General features: G+C 44.5%; 1 protein-coding gene across 4 annotated transcripts in view; it reads right to left on the bottom strand.

Annotated features, from left to right (window-relative positions):
• The window catches only part of CAPSL (calcyphosine-like), a 37939-nt gene that overhangs the window by 3429 nt on the left and 8209 nt on the right, over positions 1–26301 (bottom strand). Inside the window, exons 2-6 of one of the 4 annotated variants that reach the window (XR_826480.1) lie at positions 14780–14916; positions 11263–11440; positions 10769–10978; positions 6217–6423; positions 5991–6125 (exon numbers count right to left, since the gene is read on the bottom strand). Coding sequence is in view for 3 of the 4 variants with exons in the window: in XM_010853799.1 (XP_010852101.1) it covers positions 5883–5984; positions 10769–10978; positions 11263–11440; positions 14780–14916 (627 nt within the window). In the remaining variant the exon portion in view is untranslated. The other 3 variants (XM_010853799.1, XM_010853798.1, XM_010853800.1) reach the window with 3 other exon arrangements.

Genomic DNA, 26301 nt, shown 5'->3' with positions numbered 1-26301 from the left:
GGTACCCAAGTCTTTGATAACAGGATTACAAACTACAGGCTCAGATTTTGATTCAAATTTCAGGTGCTTGAGCTCTGAGTCACAATTCAGTTCAGTCACTCAGTCATATCTGACTCTTTGTGAACCCATGACTGCAGCATGCCAGGCCTCCCTGTCCATCAACAACTCCTGGAGTTTACTCAAACTCATGTCCATTGAGTTGGTGATGCCATCCAACTATCTCATCCTCTGTTGTTCCCTTCTCCTCCCACCTTCAATCTTTCCCAGCACCAGGATCTTTTCCAATGAGTCAGTTCTTCACATCAGGTGGCCAAAGTATTGGAGTTTCAGCTTTAGCATCAGTCCTTCCAATGAATATTTAGGACTGATTTCCTTTAGGATGGACTGGTTGGATCTCCCTGCAGTCCAAGGGACTCTCAAGAGTCTTCCCCAATACCGCAGTTCAAAAGCATCAGTTCTTCCGTGCTTGTAAATTTACTATGAGCAGAGTGAAATTGGAGATGAATGGCGGTTGCCTCACCAGCATAACATAAAGCTGGGTGCAATCCTTTCTGCATCTGAGCCGCTTACCTCCAGTCCACTGTCGGGAACCAAGACAGAGCCGGAGACCCATGGTGCTCATGGGACCTTGGGTGAAACAGAAAATTCATCTACAGAGTTCAATGGCTGCTAGGACCTTTATGATACTCTAGAGCAAGAATGAATGAATTCCATTCATGAAGAAGAGGGAGAAGATTCAGAACAAAAGAAGACAGGTCATTATGTTTGGAGATGTCCTCTCCCTGGTTCGGTATACTTTTCTATTGGAGGCGAGGTCCAACCTCAGCTGCTGGTTGATTGTTCACATTTTTCAGGGAGGGGTTCTCTCCTGAGGAGCACCTTCCACTCTGTTTTATGAGGGAAAATACTGGCTCTGGCGAAGCAGGTGTGAGAATGAAACAAGAAGATGGTGCTATTCTCAGAGAGGAAGAGCTGTTTCACCACAACCCCTCACCGCACCAACTGAGACAACAAGAAGGTCCCTTCTCACACAGCTCTGTTCTCAAAACCCCCGGCGATCATGTGTTTATGTGTCTGTCAACAGATTCCACCCATCGTCTGCTTTGGAACACATAATTTTAGGAGATTTATCTATTGTGTTTTTATTATAACAAATAACTAGCTATCTCTATCAAGGTTTATGTCATTTTCATATAAGCAACTTGGAGAAGTAGACTATGCTTAGAAATACAGCTTTAAAAGGATCAATTACATGAAAATAACATTATACGACAGTCTATCAAACCCTCGGCATGTTTGTTTCCCTTCAGTTGTAGGCATTTCTAACATTTAAAACTTGGCTATGTCTTTGAACCAAGCTCTTCATTTAAGAGAACAGGCTATAATTTCCATGAAAGCAAGTTTGCTGACTAATCTAAAAAACTGGAAGCTGTGAAGTTGTTTATTCTGTGCCCCAAAGAGATACCCATAAATCCAACAAGAGATAGTCCTTAGAGCATGTTAGTAGAATTACATGAAGAAAGAGTAGAAAGACACCCACACACCATCCAAGAACACATTTGGTTAATTTAATTTCCACTTGATTAAACATCAGCTGAAAAACTTGCATCTGTAAGAAGCCTGATGTGGGTGGAAGCATCCATCACCTGTCGGTACTCTCCTGGTTCAATGAGGCAATCCACACCCGCTAAGAGAAGTGAAAGCCCAGTGACCTGCCTCCAAGAATAGAGGGGTATTTTCGTTGATTGTCTATATCCATCAGAGTTACAATGGAATCTCCAATATACCACTGTGTGAAGGGTCCCAACTGCCCTGCTTCAGAAGCTAGACAAGACAGAAAGGAGAATTTCAGTGCCCGCTTTTCCCTTCCTCTCTGATTTCTTAAAGACTGTGTGCAGTTAGACTGGTGTGAGAGCCAGTAGTTTTATTTGCATTTATTCTAGCACATTGCTTCCAGTTCCAGTTCAGTCACTCAGTCGTGTCTGACTCTTTGCAACCCCATGAACCGCAGCACACCAGGCCTCCCTGTCCATCATCAACTGCCAGAGTCTACCCAAACCCGTGTCCATTGAGTCGGTGATGTCATCCAACCATCTCATCCTCTGTCGTCCCCTTCTCCTCCTGTCCTCAATCTTTCCCAGCATCAGTGTCTTTTCAAATAAGTTAGCTCTTTGCAACAGGTGGCCAAAGTATTAGAGTTTCAGCTTCAACATCAGTCCTTCCAATGAACACCCAGGACTGATCTTATACCACCCCTTAAAAAAGCTCCAATACTTTGGCCACCTAATGCAAACAGCACAGTCATTGGAAAAGACCTGATGCTGGGAAAGATTGAAAGCAAAAGAAGAAGAGGGTAGCAGAGGATGAGATGGTTGGATAGTATCACTGACTCAATGGACATGAATCTGAGCAAACTCTGGGAGACAGTGAAGGACAAGGAAGCCTGGCGTGCTGCAGTCCATGGAATCACAAAGAGTCAGACACGACTTAATGACTGAACAACAACAAAAAATTGCTTATCCCCACAACCTAGAAAAGAACATGGTACGTGGCAGTGGCTCAAAAAATATTTTTTGATGGGATATCTCTTCACCCTAAAACCATGATGCATGCAGCCTACTTGGAGGGGGCCCAGCAAGCAGAGACATTACTTTGCCAACAAAGGTTCGTCTAGTCAAGGCTATGGTTTTTCCTGTGGTCATGTATGGATGTGAGAGTTGGACTGTGAAGAAGGCTGAGTGCCGAAGAATTGATGCTTTCGAACTGTGGTGTTGGAGAAGACTCTTGAGAGTCCCTTGGACTGCAAGGAGATCCAACCAGTCCATTCTGAAGGAGATCAGCCCTGGGATTTCTTTGGAAGGAATGATGCTAAAGCTGAAACTCCAGTACTTTGGCCACCTCATGTGAAGAGTTGACTCATTGGAAAAGACTCTGATGCTGGGAGGGATTGGGGGCAGGAGGAGAAGGGGACGACAGAGGATGAGATGACTGGATGGCATCACTGACTCAATGGACGTGAGTCTCAGTGAACTCCAGGAGATGGTGATGGACAGGGAGGCCTGGCGTGCTGCGATTCATGGGGTCGCAAAGAGTCAGACACGACTGAGTGACTGATCTGATCTGATCTGATCTGATTACTGTATGAAATGTGACTCTGTACTTGGCCACCAAACCACAAAAGAACCATACCATACATTGTCCCCCAGAGCACCATCTGGGCCTGGGAAGAAATCCTATCAAGGTTGACATGACTTTGGAAATCAGCCCCATTGACTGGCTGGAGGAGATCTGCCTCAGTCCATAATTCTACTTGTGCATCATGGGTTTCTCATTTGCCCTCTAACTGGAATTCAGTCAGGATGCCCTGCAGCTCTTGACAGCAGCTGAGTCAAGGGCTTCTCTGGCCTGGCCTGGGTTTGTTTGCCTTGGGAGGGATTAGAGGCCCAGATTCAGTGCAGATACTGGCGGCCTGTTCTCAGCAATCCTGATTCTCAGAATGTTTTCATACATTGTTCCTGCTTCATGAAAAGCTGCCAATTTCACCCTCTTCTCTTATGCTTGCTTGTCTAATATCATATCTAGGGTCTAGGCCCAACCTGTCCAGGTCCAGGTAAAGTGCTCTGAAGTGTTCTTCTGGAGACCCTTTTTGTCTTTTATCTTCTGACCCAAGTGGTCAGTTTATATTTGCTTTTAATTGCAAAGGGAGTAACATTTTAACTGTATAAGTTAACTAAAAAGAAAATATATACTGAAAAATATTAGCAAATGATTTTTAATGACTCTTCTCTGTTCTTCCCACTGCTACCAGAAGGAATAGATTTAAATAATAAGTGATTTCTGGCCTAGTCACAGGTTAAGGCTGACAGCAGGAATGGAGTGACCCTGACCAACAGGCTATTAGATTTGTTTTCTGGAGGGTGGCGGGGTGGAGGGGAATGTGGATAGAATCCTCACTGTCAGCCAGAACCGAACCTATTAGAAGGGAGGTAACTGAATGTGACCAGCTGCACTGTGAGGCATGAATTATCAGAAATCTGATAGCAGTGCCCTGCACCCCAATTAGACAGGAAGCAAAGTACTACTGGGGAAGACAAAGCTGATAGCTGCAACCTAGTCCTTCTAGAATCACATGTTTATTCTATGGCCCCACTTAAGCAGAGGCATGAGTCATTCCCAGAATCAAAGACACAAATTATCTAGAGCAGCAGGCTTGAAACCAGTGTGCCCAGGTAACCGGGGACCCCTTCCTTAGTCACAATATGCAAGGCACAGGCTGCAGAAAACATGAATATTTTTCTGTCCATTTCTTCATAACTTCTTCTGGTTTTCTACATCATGCCTACATGTTTCTTTATAATATTTGGTGCCTTTTGGACAACCACTCTCTACATAAGCATTGATAATAAGTCCAATAGAAAACCAGATTTGTGCAATTACTTTGCAAAAAAGCTAGCTTCCCATGATATAGAGTTGCTCTCACCCTCAAGAAAAAGGTCCTTTTTCCAGCCTTTCATCAGGGTAACTCAACAACAAAGAAACGTGTCCTCTTTAACAACTGCTATAATTCTCACCCGGAAACTTTTGTTTTCACAATTTTTAAATCAATGTATATCCTGATCTCAAATTCCAAATTCACCAAGTAAACAAGTGAACTGATAAGAAAAATGGCAAGTGTGTTCTGACCCTAAATCCAGGGCCACTTGAATACATAAGCTCTTAAAGGGGACCAATACTCCAGTCTATGTCCCCAAACCGGGGGAGGAGTGCAGCCAGGGTCAGAATGACAAGAAGGACTGGGACTGTCTTCGAGTAACAAGGTCATCACCTCCAGCACCATAGCCAGAGGACTGGTCTCTGTGTTTTGATCTCTGGCCCAGGAACAGAAAACAGGCAGAAAGAGCTGTAGTTTCAATATCTACTCTCCAGCAGCAGGCTCTGCCTTTGCTTAGAAGCCTCTCCTGAGGAGATGCTCACACATCAACAACATGAAGCCAGAGCTTAGACCTGAGAGCAGGAGACTCCGAGCCACGAAGTGTCAGGATGGAAACTCTGCTTTGGGGTATGCCCATGGTCCTCGTCTATGCCTCACTCTGTCTTTTTGTGCTGGTGGGAACTTCAGCGTAATGGGCCCACAGCAGGGAGGGGAGAGAGGAACATTCCACCAGATCCCTGATATGATGTGCCCGCTCACGGGGTGAGATGTCCCACATAAATCCTGAGAGCACAGCCCAGTCACAGAATTTAACCACAGGAACTGCCCTGACTCTACTGCTCAAGGAAAAGGTGTCTAGTCTCACATCAGCCTTTAAAATGACCCCAAAATGTCATTTTAAATCTATTGGCCAAACTGAGGCTTACTGAAACCACAAGCAGAGAAACTCAAGTTTTGAAACTTAAAACTTTGAAACTTGAAACTCTATGAAAATAGAGGCAAACGTGGAGTCTTCTTCTAATCCCCAGATTGGTACTGAGACTCATGAAGATTTACCATCAGTCTTAAAAATAGATAAATTCTTCAATCCAGAAATGGACCATCTAATGGGAGGTGGAAAAACACTCTGGGTGCCTGGGTGGGATTATAATATTCAAAATTTTATTAATAGCCAAGGAAGAAATCTAATTTTTTTTAGCCTGGCTCTAGGAGACTTATGGACCTTATTTTAACTGATATATATTTTAGAACTAAGGAAACAGCCTCAGAGAAGTGACAGTTAAATACTTAATGTCTTTATTTCTTCTGTCCTAGAAAATGCAGTGTATGTAAACACCTAAGAAACCCTGGAATGAATATGAACTCAGTGCTGCTCCTGGTTTTGAGCTGATGTTTAATCATTTGGAGCCACATGGCAGCCGTTACAGTCCCCTGTTCCCAGGTCATACATTCAGAGCTTCCAGGCGGTTCGCATCATGACGATGAAATACACATCAGTGTCAATGGACGCGCTCACCCCAGCATAGTAGTTCATGAACTCCTCAGGGGTCACCTGCAGTGTAAAAGTCAGGGGAAAAAAATAACACAAAGCTTTGCTTCTCACCACTTCAGTTGAGGCACGTCTCTAGAACCTGTAAATGGGAGGGAAATTTCAGTCAAGTAGACTTCTTAGTGACACCACTGAAGAATAGATCTAGAAAAAGAGAAAAATGAGGTTGAGAATGGCCATGAGGGAGTGGCCAACAAGAATAAAGGAAGAAAGTCTCGAAAATTTCCAAACCAACCTAAATGGAAAGTGAAATGCAGGTCTCGTCTTCCTATAAGAGCAGAAGCCCATCTGTCCAGGTAAGTGAGACTGAAACTCAGAATAAGAAACATGTGTTCTTTAACTGTAGTGAATACCGTCTTTCTGGGACATGTCAGAAATACCACCCTCATGTTCTTGTGTCAAGACAAGGCATGCTTTTTACCTTTAAAAATGGAGCTCCGTCCTACAGAAAAGGAAAGAGATTTCTTGTTAAATACTCCTTGGCTTCATGCTTTTTTAAGATACATATGATTCATTTCAGGCACAGAGTTAAGTTCTAAAAGATCCCCCCACTCCATCCCCACTTGGGTTCTCTCTCTTTCCATGCCTGTTTCAACTAATATGTTTACTTATGCTAAGATTTTACTTTCCTTTCCTTTAAGAGAGAAGAAATGCAGTTACCAATGTATTTTTAAATAGGTCCATGTGACAAGTGCGCTCTAATTCAACTGTATTAGCAGACACAATTAGTTGACTCAGGGAAATAATTGTTTTTTGGTTTGATCTCTATGACCAGTGAATTTAGCCCCAAGTACAGGCCAGCTTATACGGGAGGACACAGACACAGTAATGATGGTTGTCTGGGAAAGTTATCACTTTTCCAGTTAGCCCTCAAATTTCAGTGTCATGAGGGATTGAAAACACCACAAAAAGTGAAATCCATAAGTAATTCAAAACCCCTTTCTAGTCCCTAACAGCAAACTCTTCTATCACCAAGTCTCGGGGAACATTCTTATCTCTTCCAAGTGTTAGGTAGTTAGAATAGGAAACAGGAGTCCAGAATGGTGGTGGCTAAAAGACAAGGAAGGGAAAAGCCCGCAAAAACAGAACAAAGGAAGGTCAAGGAAGGTCCGAGGACCTGAGTGAGGACCTCAGGTAGAACAAACAGCACTCCTGGCTAGCCCAATTTACATAGGGCAGGCCCAGAGGGGAGGAAAAAAAAAAAAACAAAAAAAAAGGAGCCAAAGGACTCGCTCTCGCTTGTGCTGTCTCTTCCTCCCGCGCGCTGGCATGCTCCTCCACTCTCTTCTCTTCGCGTCTTTGGGTCCGCATGCCCTCACGCCTCGAGGATGGATTCTCCTGCTATCTTCTAAATAAAATAGAGCTGTAACAATGATTTGTCTAAGAGCTATAACACGGTTTGTCCAAGACCTGAGAGCTGCAACGCATCGAGGGCTTTAATGTCCATCACTCTAAATCTTTGTTGTGATGAGACAGAACCGAGGAGCATACACACTCGCCCGACACAAGAATCATGAGTTGACTGACTCACTTGCATTTTGTGCTGAAATTATAAGGGAACAGAGAAAAAAGTCATAGGATCCATCCTTGTCTCCTTCTCTTCTTCCCTTCTCTCTCTTCCTCCTGCCTCTCTGCTCCCACCCCACCCCATAAAAGAGTAAAAAGCAGTAGGAAGAAAGACGTTGAATGGAGCTAGTAACTGAGCTGTGCCTATCAATGCCTGGAAGTAGAAATAAAGAATACATGTACAAGAGCTTTTGTTAAAAATTATAGAGTACCATTAATGTGCTCCTTTCTTGAGTTTTTTTATTTCTGGCCTGCTTTGCATTCCCCAGTTCTCCAGCTTTCAGCCCCATCTGGAGTTCCTTTATAGCAACAGCTCTTTGTTCATTTAAAATGTGACTCAATTTAGAAAAGTCTGAATCATGCATCAGGTTTAAGAAATATTTTCATTACTCCCTGGAATATCCCTGGAAAGTCCTTGGCACATCTGGGCGATAATAAGTGCTCAATAAATACTATTTAGATTTATGATTATGCTAAGTGAAGTTTCTGTGCATAATATGTGCATGTGTGCATGCTAAGTCACTTCTGTCATGTCCAATTCTTTGTGACCCTGTAACTGTAGCCCACCAGGCTTCTCTTTCCATGGGATTCTCCAGGCAAGAATACCGGAGTGAGTAGATTGCCGTTTCCTCCTCCAGGGTGTGCATAATATATTTAGTCATTAAACCAGGCACTTCTGAATCTTTGAGAGGAAAGATCTCGAATACCAATGTGAATAAGAGTCATTTGGGACACTTGTTAAAACTATAAATCCTTGTGTTCCACCTGCCCCCCCCCCCTTAAAAACAATCAAATTCTGCAGTTCTTCAGGGCTGCCAGCAACCTGCATGAATAATTCATTCCCTGAATGATGAGCACTCAGAGAGCTGGGGGTTTATGCAGAGTCTGTGAAATTCAGGTGACATCAAATGCTATAACCGCTAAAAACCCCAATAACCCTTACTTTGAGTATTTGAGAACCTACTGTGGCTTGTGAAGATAAATGTCAGAAGAAACGGGGTGGGAACTTGAAATCAGCTGAATCACAACAACTGGCTATTCTGACTTGGGTTAGAGAAAAGGGCAGCTGAGGTTTCCCCTGGCAAAGGGGAGGAACCACCTGCAGAAGAGGGGTAGATACAGGCTGGGACCCTGCATCAAGATGGGCTAATTTGGGGAAATGACAGTTGACTATTTTTCCACTGCCATCTCAGAGATCAAAGGCCAGCCTCAGGGGAAGAAAACATAGTTCTGCTGTTTCTGTCCCCAAGCATTTGACTGCCCAACAGAATCTAGGCTCCTTTTAAAAATCTACTTCTGCAATCACTTCAGGCTAAAATGGAGGATATTTCTCTGCCCCTGGCAGGAAAATGTCAGCAGAAATGACATAAAGACCTCCCTCCCCTTGGTCATAGGGCTCACCATGAAGTTTCACAGAAAAAAAAAAAAAATGGGGAGGGAGGGGCGGGGAATTCCCTTTAGGACAGGAAGGCTTGTTTCCTCTCCCTATCTCCAGCATCTCCGCTTCCAGCCCACTGCCACATCAAGCCTTCCTGTGTGGCAAAAAGGTCAGGAGTCACTGTCCCCGGGGTCCTGCTGCCCCAGCCACACAGGGAACTCCCTTCCCCATCACCTTAAACCTTCAGGGCATTTCAGAGCAGAGCTGATCCTGGGTCAAAAATCCCATTTCTGGATGTTGATAAAAGACAGACAACATTCTGTCTTGGACTTCTCTGGTGGCTCAGATGGTAAAGAAAGAAAGAAAGATTAGTCACTTAATCATGTCCAACTGTTTGTGACCCCATGGACTGTAGCCTGCAAGGCTCCTCTTTCCACGGGATTCTTCAGGCAAGAATACTGGAGTGGAGTGGATTGCCATTCCCTACTCCAGCAGATGGCAAAGACTATGCCTGCAATGCAGAAAATCCGGATTCCAACCCTGGGTTGGGAAGATCCCCTGGAGAAGTGAATGGCACCAACTCTAATATTCTTGCCTGGAGAATCCCAAGGACAAAGGAGCCTAGTGGGTTACAGCCCATGGATTCGCAAAGAGTCAGACATGACGAATGGCTACCACTTCAGTTTTCTTTCATTCTGTCAGGGGAGTGTGTAATTTCCTCGGGTCTGTCTCGTCACAACAAAAATTTGAAGCAACAGACGTCAAAGCCTTCGGTGCATCACAGCTCCCGGACAGTGTTATAGCTCCATGTTACAGCTCAGTTTTATTTAGAAAATAAAGAAAAATATATCCTCAAGGTGTGAGAGCATGCCAACCCAAAAGACGCGAAGAGGAGAAAGAGAGAGAGTGCACGCACACATGCATGCGTGCAGGAGAGAGAGACCCCCGGCCCTTTGGCTCCTCTTTTTATATGTTTTTTTCCTCCCCTTGGGCCTGCCTTATGTAAATTGGGCTAGCCAGGAGCACTGTTTGTTCTACCTGAGGTCCTCACTCCGGTCCTCAGACCTTCCTTTGTTCTATTTTCGTGGGCTTTTCCCTTTCTTGTCTTTTACCCACTGCCATTCTGGACTCCTGTTTCCTATTCTAGCCACCTAACAATTCCATCTCAGTTTAAATACAGTTATGGAAACAGTATTCCTTATCCTACCAGGCAACATGTTTTGTCACTTGAAGACACGAGTTCTTGGAAATGGGTGGTTGCTTTTGTCCTTAAGTTCACTGGAGTTTAGAAATGTAAGTTCATCTCAAAGCCCACCAAAGATTAAATCAGAGTAAATTCTGTTATCTGGCTTTCCCTTAATTGATGCTTCCCTGAAATGACATTTTCATGTAGCGAAGTGTGATGACAAACAATGCTCAGGGGGATGTGTGAAAAGGCAGGCAGCATCCCGAGATGCCCTGTGAACCATGTTCCCCAAAATTGAATTATGGTCTCATTTTGAAGTTGGATATGTATTAGCATGAAGTTTGTTGAAATTAGGCTAGCTGTGTATGGCAAATATGGCAATCAAGAAACAGAACCTTTAACCAAAATGCCACAGTCTTCAGATGATGGATATTTAGCTGTATGTGGCTCCCCTACAAATATATGTGTGCACACACACACATTTTTACTACTTTTGTTCTAAGCTTTCTAGATAGTCACCAAGGAAACATTTTACTTCGATTTATTTTATATATATATATATATATATATATGGTATAAGTCTTTTTAAGGCTTGGGGCCCATTTCCCATTTATAATTACAGAAAGAAATTTCACTAGATTAAGCTCTTTCACTCACCACTCCATCTTTGTCATAGGGTGAGTCAAAGTTATCCAGAAATTTCCGGAACACTTGCTCCTCCGTCCATTCACCATTCTGGTACTTTGGATGGTGTTTTGCATTGTACACCTCTCGAAGGTCTTCAATTGTTATCACACCATCTCCAGTCTTGTCTAGCTTTCGAAAAGCTTGCATAATCACCTCTTTTCTGGCTCTGGACATTGGAGGCTAGAAACATTGGGAAAAAGCCACATACACAAGTCGATGAGCTTTCCTTGTATCATCTGCAGTGAAATATTTGATTCCTCTCAATGATGTGCAATTGCAATCATTTGTGTGCCCTTAAATGATGTGCATTGTGACTGCTCCAGAAAATCCCTAAGCCTGTATTGTCTCCTGCCCATCTCCTCCATGGTGTGCTATCAGCTTCCAAACACCAAGTCTTATGATAGCCAGTTCAAACCACGTGAAAGCCAAACCCAGTGGATACAGTGATTCATGGGACCACTTACTCTTAATGTGAGAAGAAACTCATTGAAGTCTATTGTTCCGTTTCCATCTTTATCGAACCTCCGGAAAAGCTCTTCCGCCTCCTCCTTTTCCATGACCACAGCATAATCATTTAACCCTTTCACAAATTCTTTGAAATCAAGGGTTCGGTTGTTATTGTCATCCATAATTCGAAACACTCTGAAGATAATATACACATATAAAAAGGAAGAAAAAAACACAAAGAACAAGATATAAGAATAAAAATTCAAGGAGAAAGCCACTCTCAAGGTTTTTTGAAGTAAAGACAAAAGTCTTAGGTTCTTCTCTGGTGAGCTTCTTCCCAGCCCCTCAGAAAAGAAGACAAATGTTTAAAAATATACTGTCTTCTCTAATTATATGACATTCTGAAAATGCCAGAACTGTAAACATGGTAAAAAAAAAAAAAATGCAGGGAAGGGGAGACAGATTGGGGAAAGCCCAGAGATTCTGGGCAGTGATATTTCTCTGTATGACACTAGAGTGGAAGATACATGACGTGCATTTGCTAAAGCCCATAGAACCTCACAGCACTAAGAGTGAGCCGTAATGCATACATTTTAAAAAACTGTTTAGCACATCAGGGAATCCCAGGAAGGAATACAGATTGTGCTGAGAGAATTTAACTGTTTTATAAAAGTTTGAGACCATCTCACTGAAGGGGGATGGGAAGATGAAAGTGCTGACTTAAGTAACTCTGGAAATGAGTAGAGTTCCTAAGACTGAAGACAAAATGAGTTACACATAACCTCTGTACTCCAGTTGATAAAGATATTTCTCATGGAGATACAAGTTGACAATTTCCATGTTGCTATATGGGTACCCTGGATCCGAACAATTAAAGGGATGATGGGAGCTAAGCTTCTCACTGTTGGAGTGGGGATTTATAGATAAGCTAGGACAGGGGGCTAGAATGATCTGATCAATAAGGATTGAGTTGGAGATATCAGTAGGAACTCACATTTAGCTTAATATAAACACAGATGAATACATATAAAATATTTACAGATATGTATATATAGAGAGGGGTTAGCCTATACACCTATATCTTCTTGTTCTGTCAGTTAAGAGAATCTAGAAGTAACACCTCAGTCAGAACAAAAACATCTAGTCTAGATCTTGGTTTAAAGTACAATTCTCCAATAAAAGGAAGTGAGCTTCTTGGAGAAATGTCTGATTCTAGAACTGGGGCAGAAAAATATGCAAGATAAGCTTGGAGCATCTTACACCAAAAAGTAAAGAAGTGCTCAAAGAATCTCTGCATTGATGGAAATACATCAAACGGATACAGAAGCCAACCAAAAGACCTCCCAAGGCCAAAACTGAAACAATTTGAACAATAAAAATGTGTTGGGTTATAACCCAAAGTATAAAATACATATCCATGAGTTAATAATGGTTTAAATAAATGCTTGAATAAGTAGATAAATGTGGGAGAAAAGATAAATTTCTCTTGCTGAATTTCAAATAAATTATGTTCATACTCTGTCCTGAAGGAGGAAACCATGCTCCCCAGGCCCTAAGCGGGGCTCTACATAGGAACTTCCCTTTGAAGAGTCCAATATGGAGAGGCAGAGGGGAAAGCAAGTTTACAGAGGAGAAACCAGGCACTGTCTCAGCCAGGAGACCAAGATCAAGGCCAATGGTGATAAGCCATTCTGATAGTTGGAGAAGGAAATGGCAACCCACTCCAGTACTCTTGCCTGGGAAATCTCATGGAGAGGAGCCTGGAGGGCTACAGTCCATGGGGTCACAAAGAGTCAGACACAACTGAGAGACTAAACCACCATCAGCCTCATGTTGAAAGTACACATGCATCCTTGATTTGATGTGACGAGAATCTCATTTTACTTCTGTGGCCCCCAAAGAAACATAATCCCAGTCTAACAATAAGAAGAAAAGGGGCTAAGGGGCAGCCAACCCTTGATGAGAAATGTAGGGAAGGGCAAAACCAGTTAAGGGGAGGAGGCAGAGGGCACATTCATGCAGAAGGCCAAGGAGGAGACAGTGTCTTTTCACAGTAGACTAGTTCACGGTGGAAGGGCTGGTAGGGGCGTGGGGTGGAGGTGGCATAGATGGCAGGAGAGATGCAACTGAGGGGGGCAGGGAGTAGACGAGACAGTGGTTGTCACGAAGGGTCTACACTAAGGACAAGATTGTGGCCCCAGCACGAAGGTGGAGGATGGATTGATACAATGTTGAAAGGAAGTGGGCTGGTCTTCCCATTGGACCGTGACAGCCTGGCCACCAGGAACCATTTGCCCCCATCCTGAGCTTCTGACAGACCTGGGCTTGGTCCAAGAGCGGGGGACTGTTGAAAGTGACATTCCAGTGCTCAGTAACCTGTTGGAAATGAAACCTCATGGCCACCAGGTGGGAGGTTGGAGATCCCCAGCATGGCATTCTGTATGTCTCTAACACACAACTTCTCACACCAGGAAGACACCCGTCCTTGTGACTCTTGGTGTCCTGAGTTCTCCATGAACCCTGGAGAAGCCTTGCTCACCCATGAAAGCCCTGAGAGAGCACGATGCCCCACCCATGGCAGTCACTGGGTTTAGTCTTTGGAAATAGGTAACAGGACCCAGGACTCACCCTTAGGAGGCTTACAATCTCTTTCGACTCAGGTTTCGCAGGCCTGAGGACTAATCCCAGGATCAGAGGGTGGGTAACAGGAGCTGTTCTCCTGTGAAACTGAGGGAATCCCTGGGTGGCAGGTGATTCCTGTGTCCCTGGAAGTGATGGAGACACAAAATCTGCAACTGCCTCTAAATCCCTATTGCTCCCTCCCTATTCTAATTCACTACCCCTCTTTTGGGGGAACTTTCAAATTTTACTCATGCCAAATGATTGATCCTAAGCTCAGTGAATACTTTAATAGTACATCCATTGCTTTCTCTGGACATATAGAGTCATTTCTCAGCCTCTCCTGAACACTACTGAGAGCTTGAGGTCAGCAGAGGCAAACTATTACATTTAGCATGGATAAACAAGGTCCTACTGTAGACCAAAGGGAACTGTATGCAAGTCTCCTGGGATGATTCAGCCCTTATTGTCACCGCTTTAGGGACTGTCTCTCTCATTACCCTACTTGCTGCTGTTCAGTCGCTCAGTCATGTCTGACTCTTTGCAACCCCGTGGACTGCAGCATGCCAGGCTCCTTTGTCCTTCACCGTCTCCCAGAGTTTGCTCAGACTCATGTCAGTTGAGTCAATGATGCCATCCAACCATTTCATCCTCTGTCACCCCCTTCTAGGTATCTCTAATATCTGGGAGTGCTTCTCCCTTCACTTTGATTTGTCCCAGTAGCTGCACTTAAGAACCAAATATTGTCACAAGGGACCTCAGAGATCAATGCTTCCAAACTCTGCATTTTACAAAGGAGGAGCTGAGACCCAGGAGGAAGTGACTTGCCCGAGGGCCCATGGCTGGTCTCAGCCTCACTTGGCCACACTCTGCCTTTCTCCTTCATCTCCCTGCAGCCCACAGCCCAGGACCTACCTGCCAAGCCCTTTGATGCCCGCTGAGCCCCTGGCCAGGCACTGCAGGCGAAGCCTCTCGATGGGGTCAGTGGCCACGGTGAGCTTCTTCTTCGCCTGGATTGCCATCTCTCGGTCGTGGCGTGCGGTCCCTGCCATCTGAGAGGGAATACACACTGGTCAGTGGGGCTCACGCCTCCCTGCGTGCCTCTGGCTCAGTAGGGGGACCACAGCCTCGCTGAGAAGGACATTCACAGCACACTCTCCCACCCATTTCCTGAGAACCATCTCAAACATCCCAGAATTTCCAGATTTCAGCTGCAACAACCATGTCCTGGCACATTTATTACTGGCTTACTAGTCCTGAGAACATCAGATCTCTGCAGCCTGGACAACAGTTTTAAATATACAGCTACCCCTGTTGATGATACACTTTCACCTCTCAGAAGCTCTCTTCCCATCACACAAAAATAAGTCTCATTTCTCCAAACACTTTTTGAGCCAGTCTTACTTGCTTTATTCTTTTATCTAGAATTTTCCATAGTCCCTTTGACTGCAGATTTAATATTCTCCTTTTTGGTCTAAAGATTAATTTTTGATGCTTCTATCTTCATGGAGATTTTCAGTTTGGGGCTTTGTTGATTCCTACGAGTAATGAGTATGTTTTCCTGGGTTGACTGGGCTTCCCTGGTGGATCAGTGGTAAAGAACCTGCCTGCCAATGCAGGAGACGTGGGATCAATCTCTGGATCAGGAAGATCCCCTGGAGAAGGGAATGACAACCCACTCCAGTATTTTAACCTGGGAAATTCCACGGACAGAGGAGCCTGGTGGGCTACAGTCTGTGGGTCACAAAGATTCAGACATGACTGAATGACTAAGTACACATGAATGCCTGGATTGACTGGTTAGTGTCCATTAACACCTAAGTAGGTTCTCAGGACAGAAAAAGGTAAACAGACTCTCTCTCTTGAAGAATAGCTATATCTTTTTTCTACAGTTTGCCTTTTGTGTTTTAAACATTCAGAAACAGGAGAGAGGGTGGCTGTAAGGAAGCACTCCACTTTTCAAGGTCCATGAGCAACGTACTGACTGTACTGACCCTGCAGCCAGGCATTGAGAATCCTCACAACTGTGGAAAAGCCACGGAGCTGGAGCCTGGAGACCCAGGTTCTAAGCCTGACTGCAACCCACTCCTGGTGAGATCGGAGCAAATCTCAGGGCCTCCGATTCCTCCTCCTCTGTTAAATGAAAAGATTAGACTAAATGATCTTTAAATTCCAGCTCTGCTCCAAGAAACACTAATCTTCCTAGGAGCCCACTGACCCAGTTAATTGGGGAGATTCTAGAAATTTCTTTTTCAGGGTGAGCTGTGAATAAAAGGAACAAGAGAACTTGATGGATATGCAAAAAAAATAATATTCACGGTGCAGAAAATACTGGTGTTAACAAGGGTACTGCCCTTGACTCAAAGGCTCCCCTCTGCCCCCACCCCCCCCAGGTGCTGGCACTTCCTCCTTTCATCAGCGATGATGACAATCTTGCCCTCAAGGGCTGTTCCCTCCAATACAACCCAGAAGGTCTCCCCACAAAGTTCTCAACCCGAAGGTTTGTATGTAGGGGACGAGTTGTATATGAAATATCCAGTAGAGGCAAATCCATGGACAGAACACAGATGGGTTGCTGTCAAGGCCTGGGAGGGGGGCCGTGGGAGTGACTGTTTCATGGGACAGGCTTTCCTTTTGCAGTGCTGGCATTTGATATAGGTGATGGCTGCACAACAGGGAGATTCAACCGTACATTTTTAAATGCCTGATTTTATCAGGTGTGGATTTCACCTCATTGTTTTAATACCCTATGAGCTAATTACTCCTATGATTCATATTTCACAGATAAAGAAACTGACAAGCACAAAAATCAAGCAACTTGCCCAGCTCCCACCATCATCGTGGCTCACGGAAATTCACACACCATCAGGACTGCAGAACCCTGAAAAGTCGTCCAATGCCACCCCTTCCTCTGGCAACTCAGAAACTGGAGCTTGTTGGTTAAGCAACCTGCCCCCAAATCCCGGCCAACAGGGAAAATTGGGGCTTCAGACCAAGCAGGGCTCCACCACCTTTTTGAATACTGCAAAAGCATTTTAAAGTACAATTTGATGGCCCCCCAGGCAGAGGAGAGCAGGGTAGAGTCTGGGAAAACACCCCACCTGATCTGTCTTTGCAAAAGTCCCTACCCAGTGACCTCACAAACAGTTACCTCCAGAATCTAAGCTGATATATCCAGGAAAAAATGACATTCTCTCCTGCCATCCAGCCTACTATGGTACTTTAAATGCCTGTGTTAACTACCCTTTTTAATCATTTAATGACCCAGTTCATCAACAAGTAGCTAATGTTTATCATGTGATAGTTTCAAAAAGTGAAAGTGTTCGTTGCTGAGTCTATCCAACTCTTGCTCACCAGGCTACTCTGTCCATGGGATTTTCCAGGCAAGAATACTGGAGAGGGTTGCCATTTCCCTCTCCAAAGGCTCTTCCTGACCCAGGAATCAAACCCAGGTCTGCTGCATTGCATGTGGACTCTTCACTCTCTGAACCACCAGGGAGGCACCACTGGAGCAAATTACTCCAAGAAGCAAGCCCTTGATTGAATAGCTTAGAATCGTGAACTTCGAGTACTGAACTCCTCTAGTTAGCAAGGCAGGAAACAAAATTTGCTAAGAACTGAGGGCTTTGGGAAAAGGCAGTATGAGTAGAGTTTGGGTGAAGACCATACTCAAGCTTCTGAAGTTTGCATGAAGGTACCAGGGCAGGAGTCTGTTCCCAAACGTATGTCACCGGCATCACAGCACTGAACAAGCGTCCCTGACTCCAGACGACCCTCTCTCAGCCTGGAGAAGCCCGCGTGGGGACAACAGAGCCCATCTAGCCGGGCCTGCGCCATGCAAGAGGCTGCCCTCCGAAGCGCGTGGCTGCAGCGCCACCTTGTGTTGGCACTGCGTCTGCGCAGGTTGCTGGGTTAGGCGCCAGTTCTGTCCATTCGCTCAACAAACATCTAATAAGCTCTGGGCACTGGGCTAGGAGTCCAGCGGAAGTGGGAAGACAGCTGAACCAAGGGAACTCAGGAGATGTGGCTAAGCAGCCTTGGAGTGGGGCTTTCTCAGGATTTTTCAGAGGAGGTGAGGGTGGTAATCACCCAGGCGAGGGTCGTGGGAATGCGAGAAGCGAGAGTGCAGTTGTCTATTTCCCAAGTGCGAAGGCCAGAGTGAGAAAAAAAGAAGAAGAAGAAGAAACTATTATAATTAGAGAAACAAAAGTATTTTAGTCTGATTGAAGACTAGGGGTGTCTGTAGCGGCGGGGGTGAGAAAGAGCCGTGGAGATCGGGCAGGGATTTGGGAATCTGGAGTCAGACATGGTCAGGAGTCTGTCCTGAGAGGGGCAGAAGGCCACAAGTGTTTCAAGCGAGGGAGCGGCCGTTTGTACCAAAGACCCCTCTGGATAAAGTGTGGGGAATGGACAGGAAGGTGGAACAGGCTGACTGTGGGAGGTGACGCCAGGCTGGCAACAACCAGATGAGAGCTCATGCTTCCAGGAAGGCGGTGTTGGCGGTGGGGGCAGAGAAGATAGAGAGATCCATCCGTGATGGAGAATAAGCGCCCAGGGGCTGCAGAGGGAGAGGGTCCCAGGCCCCACCCAGAGCTCTCCCTTGTAGCTTCGCATCCCAAGCCCCATGGGGGCAGGCCTGGATATTTGGGGCACAGGATGAGCCTCAGCAATACGTGAACCGTGAACTTTCAGATGTTCAAGATGGTTTTAGAAAAGGCAGAGGAACCAGAGATCAAATTGCCAACATCCGATGGATCATGGAAAAAGCAAGAGAGTTCCAGAAAAGCATTCCAGAAAAACTATTTCTGCTTTATTGACTATGCCAAAGCTGTATTTGACTGTGTGGATCACAATAAACTGTGGAAAATTCTGAAAGAGATGGGAACACCAGAGCAGCTGACCTGCCTCTTGAGAAACGTGTATGCAGGTCAGGAAGCAACAGTTAGAACTAGACATGTAACAACAGACAGGTTCCAAATAGGAAAAGGAATACGTCAAGGCTGTATATTGTCACCCTGCATTTAACTTATATGCAGAGTACACATTGAGAAACGCTGGGCTGGAGGAAGCACAAGCTGGAATCAAGATTGCCAGGAGAAATATCAATAACCTCAGATATGCAGATGACACCACCCTTATGGCAGAAAGTGAAGAAGAACTAAAGAGCCTCTTGATGAAAGTGAAAGAGGAGAGTGAAAAAGTTGGCTTAAAGCTCAACATTCAGAAAACTAAGATCATGGCATCTGGTCCCATCACTTCATGGCAGAAAGATGGGGAAACAGTGGCAACAGTGGCTGACTTTGTTTTTCTGGGCTCCAAAATCACTGCAGATGGTGATCGCAGCCATGAAATAAAAAGATGCTTACTCCTTGGAAAGAAAATTATGACCAGCCTAGACAGCATATTAAAAAGAAGAGACATTACTTTGCCAACAAAGGTCCGTCTAGTCAAGGCTATGGTTTTTCCAGTAGTCATGTATAGATGTGAGAGTTGGACTGTGAAAAAAGCTGAGAGCCGAAGAATTGATGCTTTTGAACTGTGGTGTTGGAAAATACTCTTGAGAGTCCCTTGGACTGCAAGGAGATCCAACCAGTCCATCCTAGAGGAGATAGATCAGTCCTGGGTGTTCACTGGAAGGACTGATGTTGAAGCCAAAACTCCAATACTTTGGCCACCTGATGTGAAGAGCTGACTCATTTGAAAAGACCCTGGGGCTGGGAAAGATTGAGGGCAGAAGGAGAAGGGGACGACAGAGGATGACATGGTTGGATGGCATCATCGACTGAATGGACATGGGTTTGAGTGGACTCTGGGAGTTGGTGATGGATAGGGAGGCCTGGCATGCCATGTTTCATGGGGTCACAGAGTCTGAAACGACTGAGCAACTGAACTGAACTGATGAGTGGAGGGACCAGCAACAAAGCCAAAGGGGACTGGTGATGGTCACCATATCTCCTGACATCGGACTGGGTTAAAGGCTCTGTCATCCCACCATCCTGAGACACAGCTGCCTGCCACAATCTAAGTAAGCTCCCTGCCTGCATTCCGGGAACCGTTGTGGAACAGGTTACAGAAAACTGAACATGCATGGAGGTCTGTCTCTTCATAATTCTCAGCAAGGTTCATGGAATCTCTCTTGCTGGATTCAGAGAAAAAAAAGCTGAAGAGAATCTTTAGGGAAGAGAGAAATGCTCAAGTCCTGGGTTGCTCTTTATTGGGTTGTCTTTGGCGCCATCTAGTGGCATTGCAACCTCCCTCCCTGTACCGGCTCTTTTGTCTCTCTCTCTCTCTCTCTCTCTCTCTCTCTTTCTCTTCCCCTCCCTCCCTCTTTCTTTCCCCTCCCCTCTCTCCTTCTCATGCCAGGTTGTGTGTACAGCTAACAACCAACAACACAGGTGGATCTAGTTACAACAGACAATGTTTGAAGGCAATAACTGGGGAAAATTGAACCATCTCTGCTGACTCCAATCTATTCAATTTACTGGTCATTACTACGTGGTAGATGGCAAAAATAACAGTGGTTCCTGAGGACGCTTCCCTATAGAAACTACTTCTCTAGAATAAATATTAGATCCCAGTGTGCAGAGTAGCCTAGCAGGTGGCTAGCATGTCCCCGTTCTGAGACTGAAAGACTTAGTCGTGGTTTCTGCAGTAAAGACTGGGAAATCCCCAGAAAAGGTATAATGACAGGTGTGTGTCTGTGTTGTTAACATTGTGAGAGTTCCCTTGTCTAATCCATCTGAGCTTTATTCAACTAAAAAGACCTTTAACATCTCTAGCTATGCGAGCTGCTGCTAAGTCACTTCAGTCGTGTCCGACTCTCTGCAACCCCATAGATGGCAGCCCACAGGGCTCCCCTGTCCCTGGGATTCTCCAGGCAAGAACACTGGAGTGAGTTGCCATTTCCTTCTCCAATGCAGGAAAGAGGAAAGTGAAAACTGAAAGTGAAATCATTCAGTCGTGTCCGACTTTTAGTGACGCCATGGACTGCAGCCTACCAGGCTCCTCTGTCCACAGGGATTTTCCAGGCAAGAGTACTGGAGTGGGGTGCCATTGCCGTCTCCACTAGCTATGCGAGGGACTATGCTAATTCTGCAGGTGATGTTATAGAGCTGTGCTTCCAAAGAAACATAATCCTGCCTCCCAGGGGACATCTGATGATGTTTGGAGACATTATTGGTTGTCACAACAGGGGTGAGGGATGTTACTGGCATCTAGTGAGTAGAGGCCAGAGATGTCACTGAGTGTATTGAGGAGAGCCCTTGACAATGAAGAATTCTCCAGTCCAAAATGTCAGTCGTGCTCAGGTGGAGAAGCCTCACTATAGAGAAAGACCTGGGACCAGCAGGGGTGCTGAGACCACCACTGAAAAATAGACATTCCCTCCCTCCACCCCAAACACAGCATCTCTAGGTGTGAGTGCTGGGAATCTGCATTTTCATGTTTCCAGGTGGTCTTTGCTAACACACACCCAAGTTTGAGAAGCTCAGCTGTTAGCGACCAGGTCACTCTTTAGTGGCAGGAGCAAGACCTTGAGGGGAAAGGCTGGGGGCAAGGTTATAACCTAGTACAGTGGAGGATGCAAGCATGAAGCAAGGCCAGGTGTACTGACCATTATAACCAGGCCAGAGACCAAGCCCTTGCTCAAAGCTTTGCACACATCAGCACACTGCCTCCCATGGAGGATTCTAGTGAGTAGAAGTCCCTCACCTGAGAATGTGCCACGAGACAGAGGCAGGGTCAAGGCTGATGTCCACTTCTGTCACAGCCACTGTGGACAACAGTTAGGGCAAGGTGCTGAGAAATTGCTTTGGGAATTCAGAGAAAGACCATGAAATGAGATGAGTGAGAGGCAAGGCTTCAAGGAAAAGATTCCTTGGAGAAGTGCAAGATTTCCCGGTGGAGGAGGACAGCGAACGGCAGTGCAGAGCAAAGCAGGACACTCGTGGGTCCTAAAGAAGACCCCTCTGTCTCACTGTGGGGTCCTTCCTTGGGTCTTCAGTGCTAGAGTATCAATACTAAAGGTTCCATGTAATTTCCTTCTGGTCAAGATGAACAATTTTTCTTAGTCTCTTTGTTTTGAAGTGGCTTCCCTGGTGGCTCAGACAATAAAGAACCCACCTCCAACACAGAAAACCGGGGTCTGAACTCTGGGTTGGGAAGATCCCCTGGAGAAGGGCATGGCACCCCACTCCAGTACTCTTGCCTGGAGAATCCCTGTGGACAGAGGAGCCAGGCAGGCTGCAGTCCATGGGGTTGCAAAGAGTTGGACACGACTGAGCGACTAACTCATTTTGGAGCCTTAGTGTTATTTATTTGTTAGTTTGCTTATTTTAGTAAAATGATGTGTGAGGTGGTTTTTCCCGCACAAATTATTTTTTAAATTATTTCTACAGTGTATTAATATATGAAACAACTGGTTTTGTTTGGATTGCCAACCCCCATATAAGATTTAATTTATTATGGTATTTAATCTTACCTGTAATGATATAAGTACACTGTGGAAATAAAATGTCATTTAAGTCTGGCTTCTTACCAAATTTTCTCTGCACAAAAATACATTTTCTCAAGATGTTTAAGATTCAGTGTTTCAGTTATTGTCAATATGCAGGTTTCCCTAAAGCCCATATCTGATAACTCATAGTCTTTTATTCTTTCTACTGACCTTTGGAATGTGAATTAATTCCTTATTTTAACGTTTGTGATATGGCACAGTTTAAGAAAAAGTATTTCACAAATATTATTGTTATAAAGTGTTTATTTCACACATCTTCTTGAAATTTCATTTCATAATCATTCAATCAGGGTTAAGATTAGGGCTAGGTGAGCTACATGCCTAGGGCACAATGTTTAAGGAGGCCCTCAAATCTCAGGACTGTACAGATATCAACCCTGAGTTTGCCCAGGTCTGAAAGTAAGTATCTCCTTAAATATTTTGCCCCAGGGACCTACCTCAACTCACCCTAGTCCTGATCTTGAATGCAGCATATATTTATTGAACATCTATTGTGTGGCGCACAACAGTGGTGAATGAGACAACCAAGGTCTCTTCCAGGAGTTTACATTCTTCAGGGTAGGTTTAACTTTGTTGAGTTTGAATCACAGTTGATTTTCTGGAATAGCCAACTGGTTGATTCCAATCTCTTTTCTCTGCTTATTTTGCTTTCAGTTAGGTAGCCATGTCTCTCAGGCAGAGACTCAACTGGAAGTGCTGAGGGCTGTGGGAGAAATCTCCCATATCTTTTGCCTCCTCCTGCCTTAAACAAGAATGTGACATCAGGAGCTGTGGCAGCCTTTCTGTAATTGTGAGGAAAAGGCCAAGGGAATCACAAAGATATCAATCTAGAACCCAAGCATCACTGAGCTACCAAACTGGTATAGCCAACTACTGGACTCCACCCTCCCATCATGTGAAAAATATAGCTTCTATTTGCTTAATCCAATGCTGATCAGGGCCTCTGTTACTTGAAGCCAAAAGTATTCCTAACTGATATATCTGGCAAAAGCTTATTCCTGCAGTGTTTGAACTGACCCTAGATTTCAAATTTTACCTGGCTAAAATAACTAGCAATCCAGTAGGAGAGCATTGGCTCCTCTGAGAACTGGGAGAAAACATAAAGTAAAATTTTTCTCTCAGAAGAATTTCATCAACACTTAGCAGCTGCTTCAGCATTTTGGCTATCAAGGAGAGTTGGGGGAAACTGCTTAGCATGATAGTCAAGGATTCGTGTAACTACTACTGTTCATGGGGTTCTCTGGTTGGATGGCATCACCAACTCAATGGACATGAGTTTGAGCGAACTCTGGGAGATAGTGAAGAATGGAGAAGCCTGGCATGCTGCAGTCCATGGGTCACAAAAAGTCAGACACAACTTAGCGAATGAACAGCAACCACAAGTAACTAACACAATGTAATATGAGCCCAGGTTTGATAGGCACAGAGGCACCAGGGTTAAGGGGTCCTTGTCATAATGAGCATCCCCTGGGAATCTCCAGAGGCAGGAGCTGTCTTAACAGCACTCCCCTGGTTCCTTCTCCAACTCACTCTTCCCCTCCACTCTGTCTTGAGCCTCTGGGGTTTTATCAGGAAATTGCTTGCAATCTATTCTAATCAGGCAACCTGCCAGATCTTAAAGAAGCAGAGTAAGAAAATATCTAAACTACCCAAAGGTAAAAGCAAGGCTTTGGCTGGATTTGTGTACAAAATGCAAATGAATCAAGGTAAACTGGAAGTGGTCAAATAGGAGATGGCAAGAGTGAACATCGACATTTTAGGAATTAGTGAACTAAAATGGAGAGGAATGGGCGAATTTAACTCAGATGACCATTATATCTACTATTGTGGGCAAGAATCCTTTAGAAGAAATGGAGTAGCCCTCATAGTCAACAAAAGAGTCCAAAATGCAATACTTGGGTGCAGTCTCAAAAATGACAGAAAGATCTCTGTTCGTTTCCAAGGCAAACTGTTCAATATCATAGTAATTCCAGTCTATGCCCTGACCAGTAATGCCAAAGAAGCTGAAGTTGAATGGTTCTATGAAGACCTACAACACCTTCTAGAACTAATATCCAAAAAAGATGTATTTTTCATTATAGGGGACTGGAATGCAAAAGTAGGAAGTCAGGAGATACTTTGGAGCAACAGGCAAATTTGCCCTTGGAGTACAAAATGAAGCAGGCAAAGACTAACAGAGTTTTGCCAAGAGAATGCACTGGTCACAGCAAACACCCTCTCCCAACAACACAAGAGACAACTCTACACATGGACATCACAGATGGTGCAGCCTTCTTTGCAGCCAAAGACGGAGAAGCTCTATACAGTCAGCAAAAACAAGACTGGGAGCTGACTGTGGCTCAGATCATGAACTCCTTATTGCCAAATTCAGACTTATATTGAAGAAAGTAGGGAAAAACCACTAGACCATTCAGGTATGACCCAAATAAAATCCCTTAAATTATACAGTGGAAGTGAGAAATAGATTCAAGGGATTAGATCTGATAGACAGAGTGCCTGAAGAACTATGGACAGAGGTTCATGACATTGTACAGGAGGAAGGGATCAAGACCATCACCAAGGAAAAGAAATGCTAAAAGGCAAAATGGTTGTTTGAGGAGGCCTTACAAAAAGCTGAGAAAAGAAGAGAAGTGAAAGGCAAAGGAGAAAAGGAAAGATATGCACATTTGAATGCAGAGTTTCAAAGAATAGCAAAGAGAGATAAGAAAGCATTCCTCAATGATCAATGCAAAGTAGAGGAAAACAATAGAATGGAAAAGACTAGAGATCTCTTCAAGAAAAGTAGAGGTACCAAGGAAATATTTCATGCAAAGATGGGTACAATAAAGGACAGAAGTTGTATGGACTTAAGAGAAGCAGAAGATATTAAGAAGAGGTGGCAAGAATACACAGAAGAACTATACAAAAAAGATATTCATGACCCAGATAATCACAATGGTGTGATCACTCAACTAGAGTCAGACATCCTGGAATGCAAAGTCAAGTGGGCCTTAGGAAGCGTTGCTACAAACAAAGCTAGTGGAGGTGATGGAATTCCAGCTGAGCTATTTGAAAATATTAAAAGATGATGCTGTGAAAGTGCTGCACTCAATATGCCAGCAAATTTGAAAAAGACCAGTGGCCACAGGACTGGAAAAGGTCAGTTTTCATTCCAATCCCAAAGAAGGGAAATGCCAAAGAATGTTCAAACTGCTGCACTATTGCACTCATCTCACGCGCTAGCAAAGCAATACTCAAAATTCTCCAAGTCAGGCTTCAACAGTATGTGAACTGTGAACTTCTCAATGTTCAAGCTGGATTTAGAAAATCCAAAGGAACAAGAAATCAAATTGCCAACATCCGTTGGACCATTGAAAAAGCAAGACAGTTCCAGAAAAACATCTCTCTCTTTAGTCACTAAGTTATGTCCAACTCTTGTGACCCCATGGACTGTAGCCTGCCAGGCCCTTCTGTCCATGGGATTCTCCAGGCACGAATACTGGAGTGGGTTACCATTTCCTTCTCCAGGGGATCTTCCCGACCCAGGAATCAAGCCCAGTTTTCCTGCATTGCAGGCAGATTCTTTACCAACTGAGCTAGGAGGCAAGCCCAAAACTTTCACTACGCCAAAGCCTTTGACTGTGTGGATCACAACAGACTGGAAAATTCTTAAAGAGATGGGAATACCAGACCACCTTATCTGCCTCCTGAGAAATCTGTATGCAGGTCAAGCAGCAACAGTTAGAACTGGACATAGAACAACAGACTGGTTCCAAATTGGGAAAACAGTACATCAAAGCTGTATACTGCCACGTGCTTATTTAACTTATATGCATACTACATCATGCAAAATGTCAGGCTGGATGAAGCACAAGCTAGAATCAAGATTGCTGGGAGAAATATCAATAACCTCAGATATGCAGATGACACCACCCTTATGGCA

Source organism: Bison bison, unplaced genomic scaffold (genome assembly GCF_000754665.1).
Source record: "Bison bison bison isolate TAMUID 2011002044 unplaced genomic scaffold, Bison_UMD1.0 scf7180017864331, whole genome shotgun sequence".
Taxonomy (NCBI): Eukaryota; Metazoa; Chordata; class Mammalia; order Artiodactyla; family Bovidae; genus Bison; species Bison bison.
Note: the sequence above shows the minus strand (reverse complement) of the source record. Positions and strands in the feature narration are given on the sequence as shown.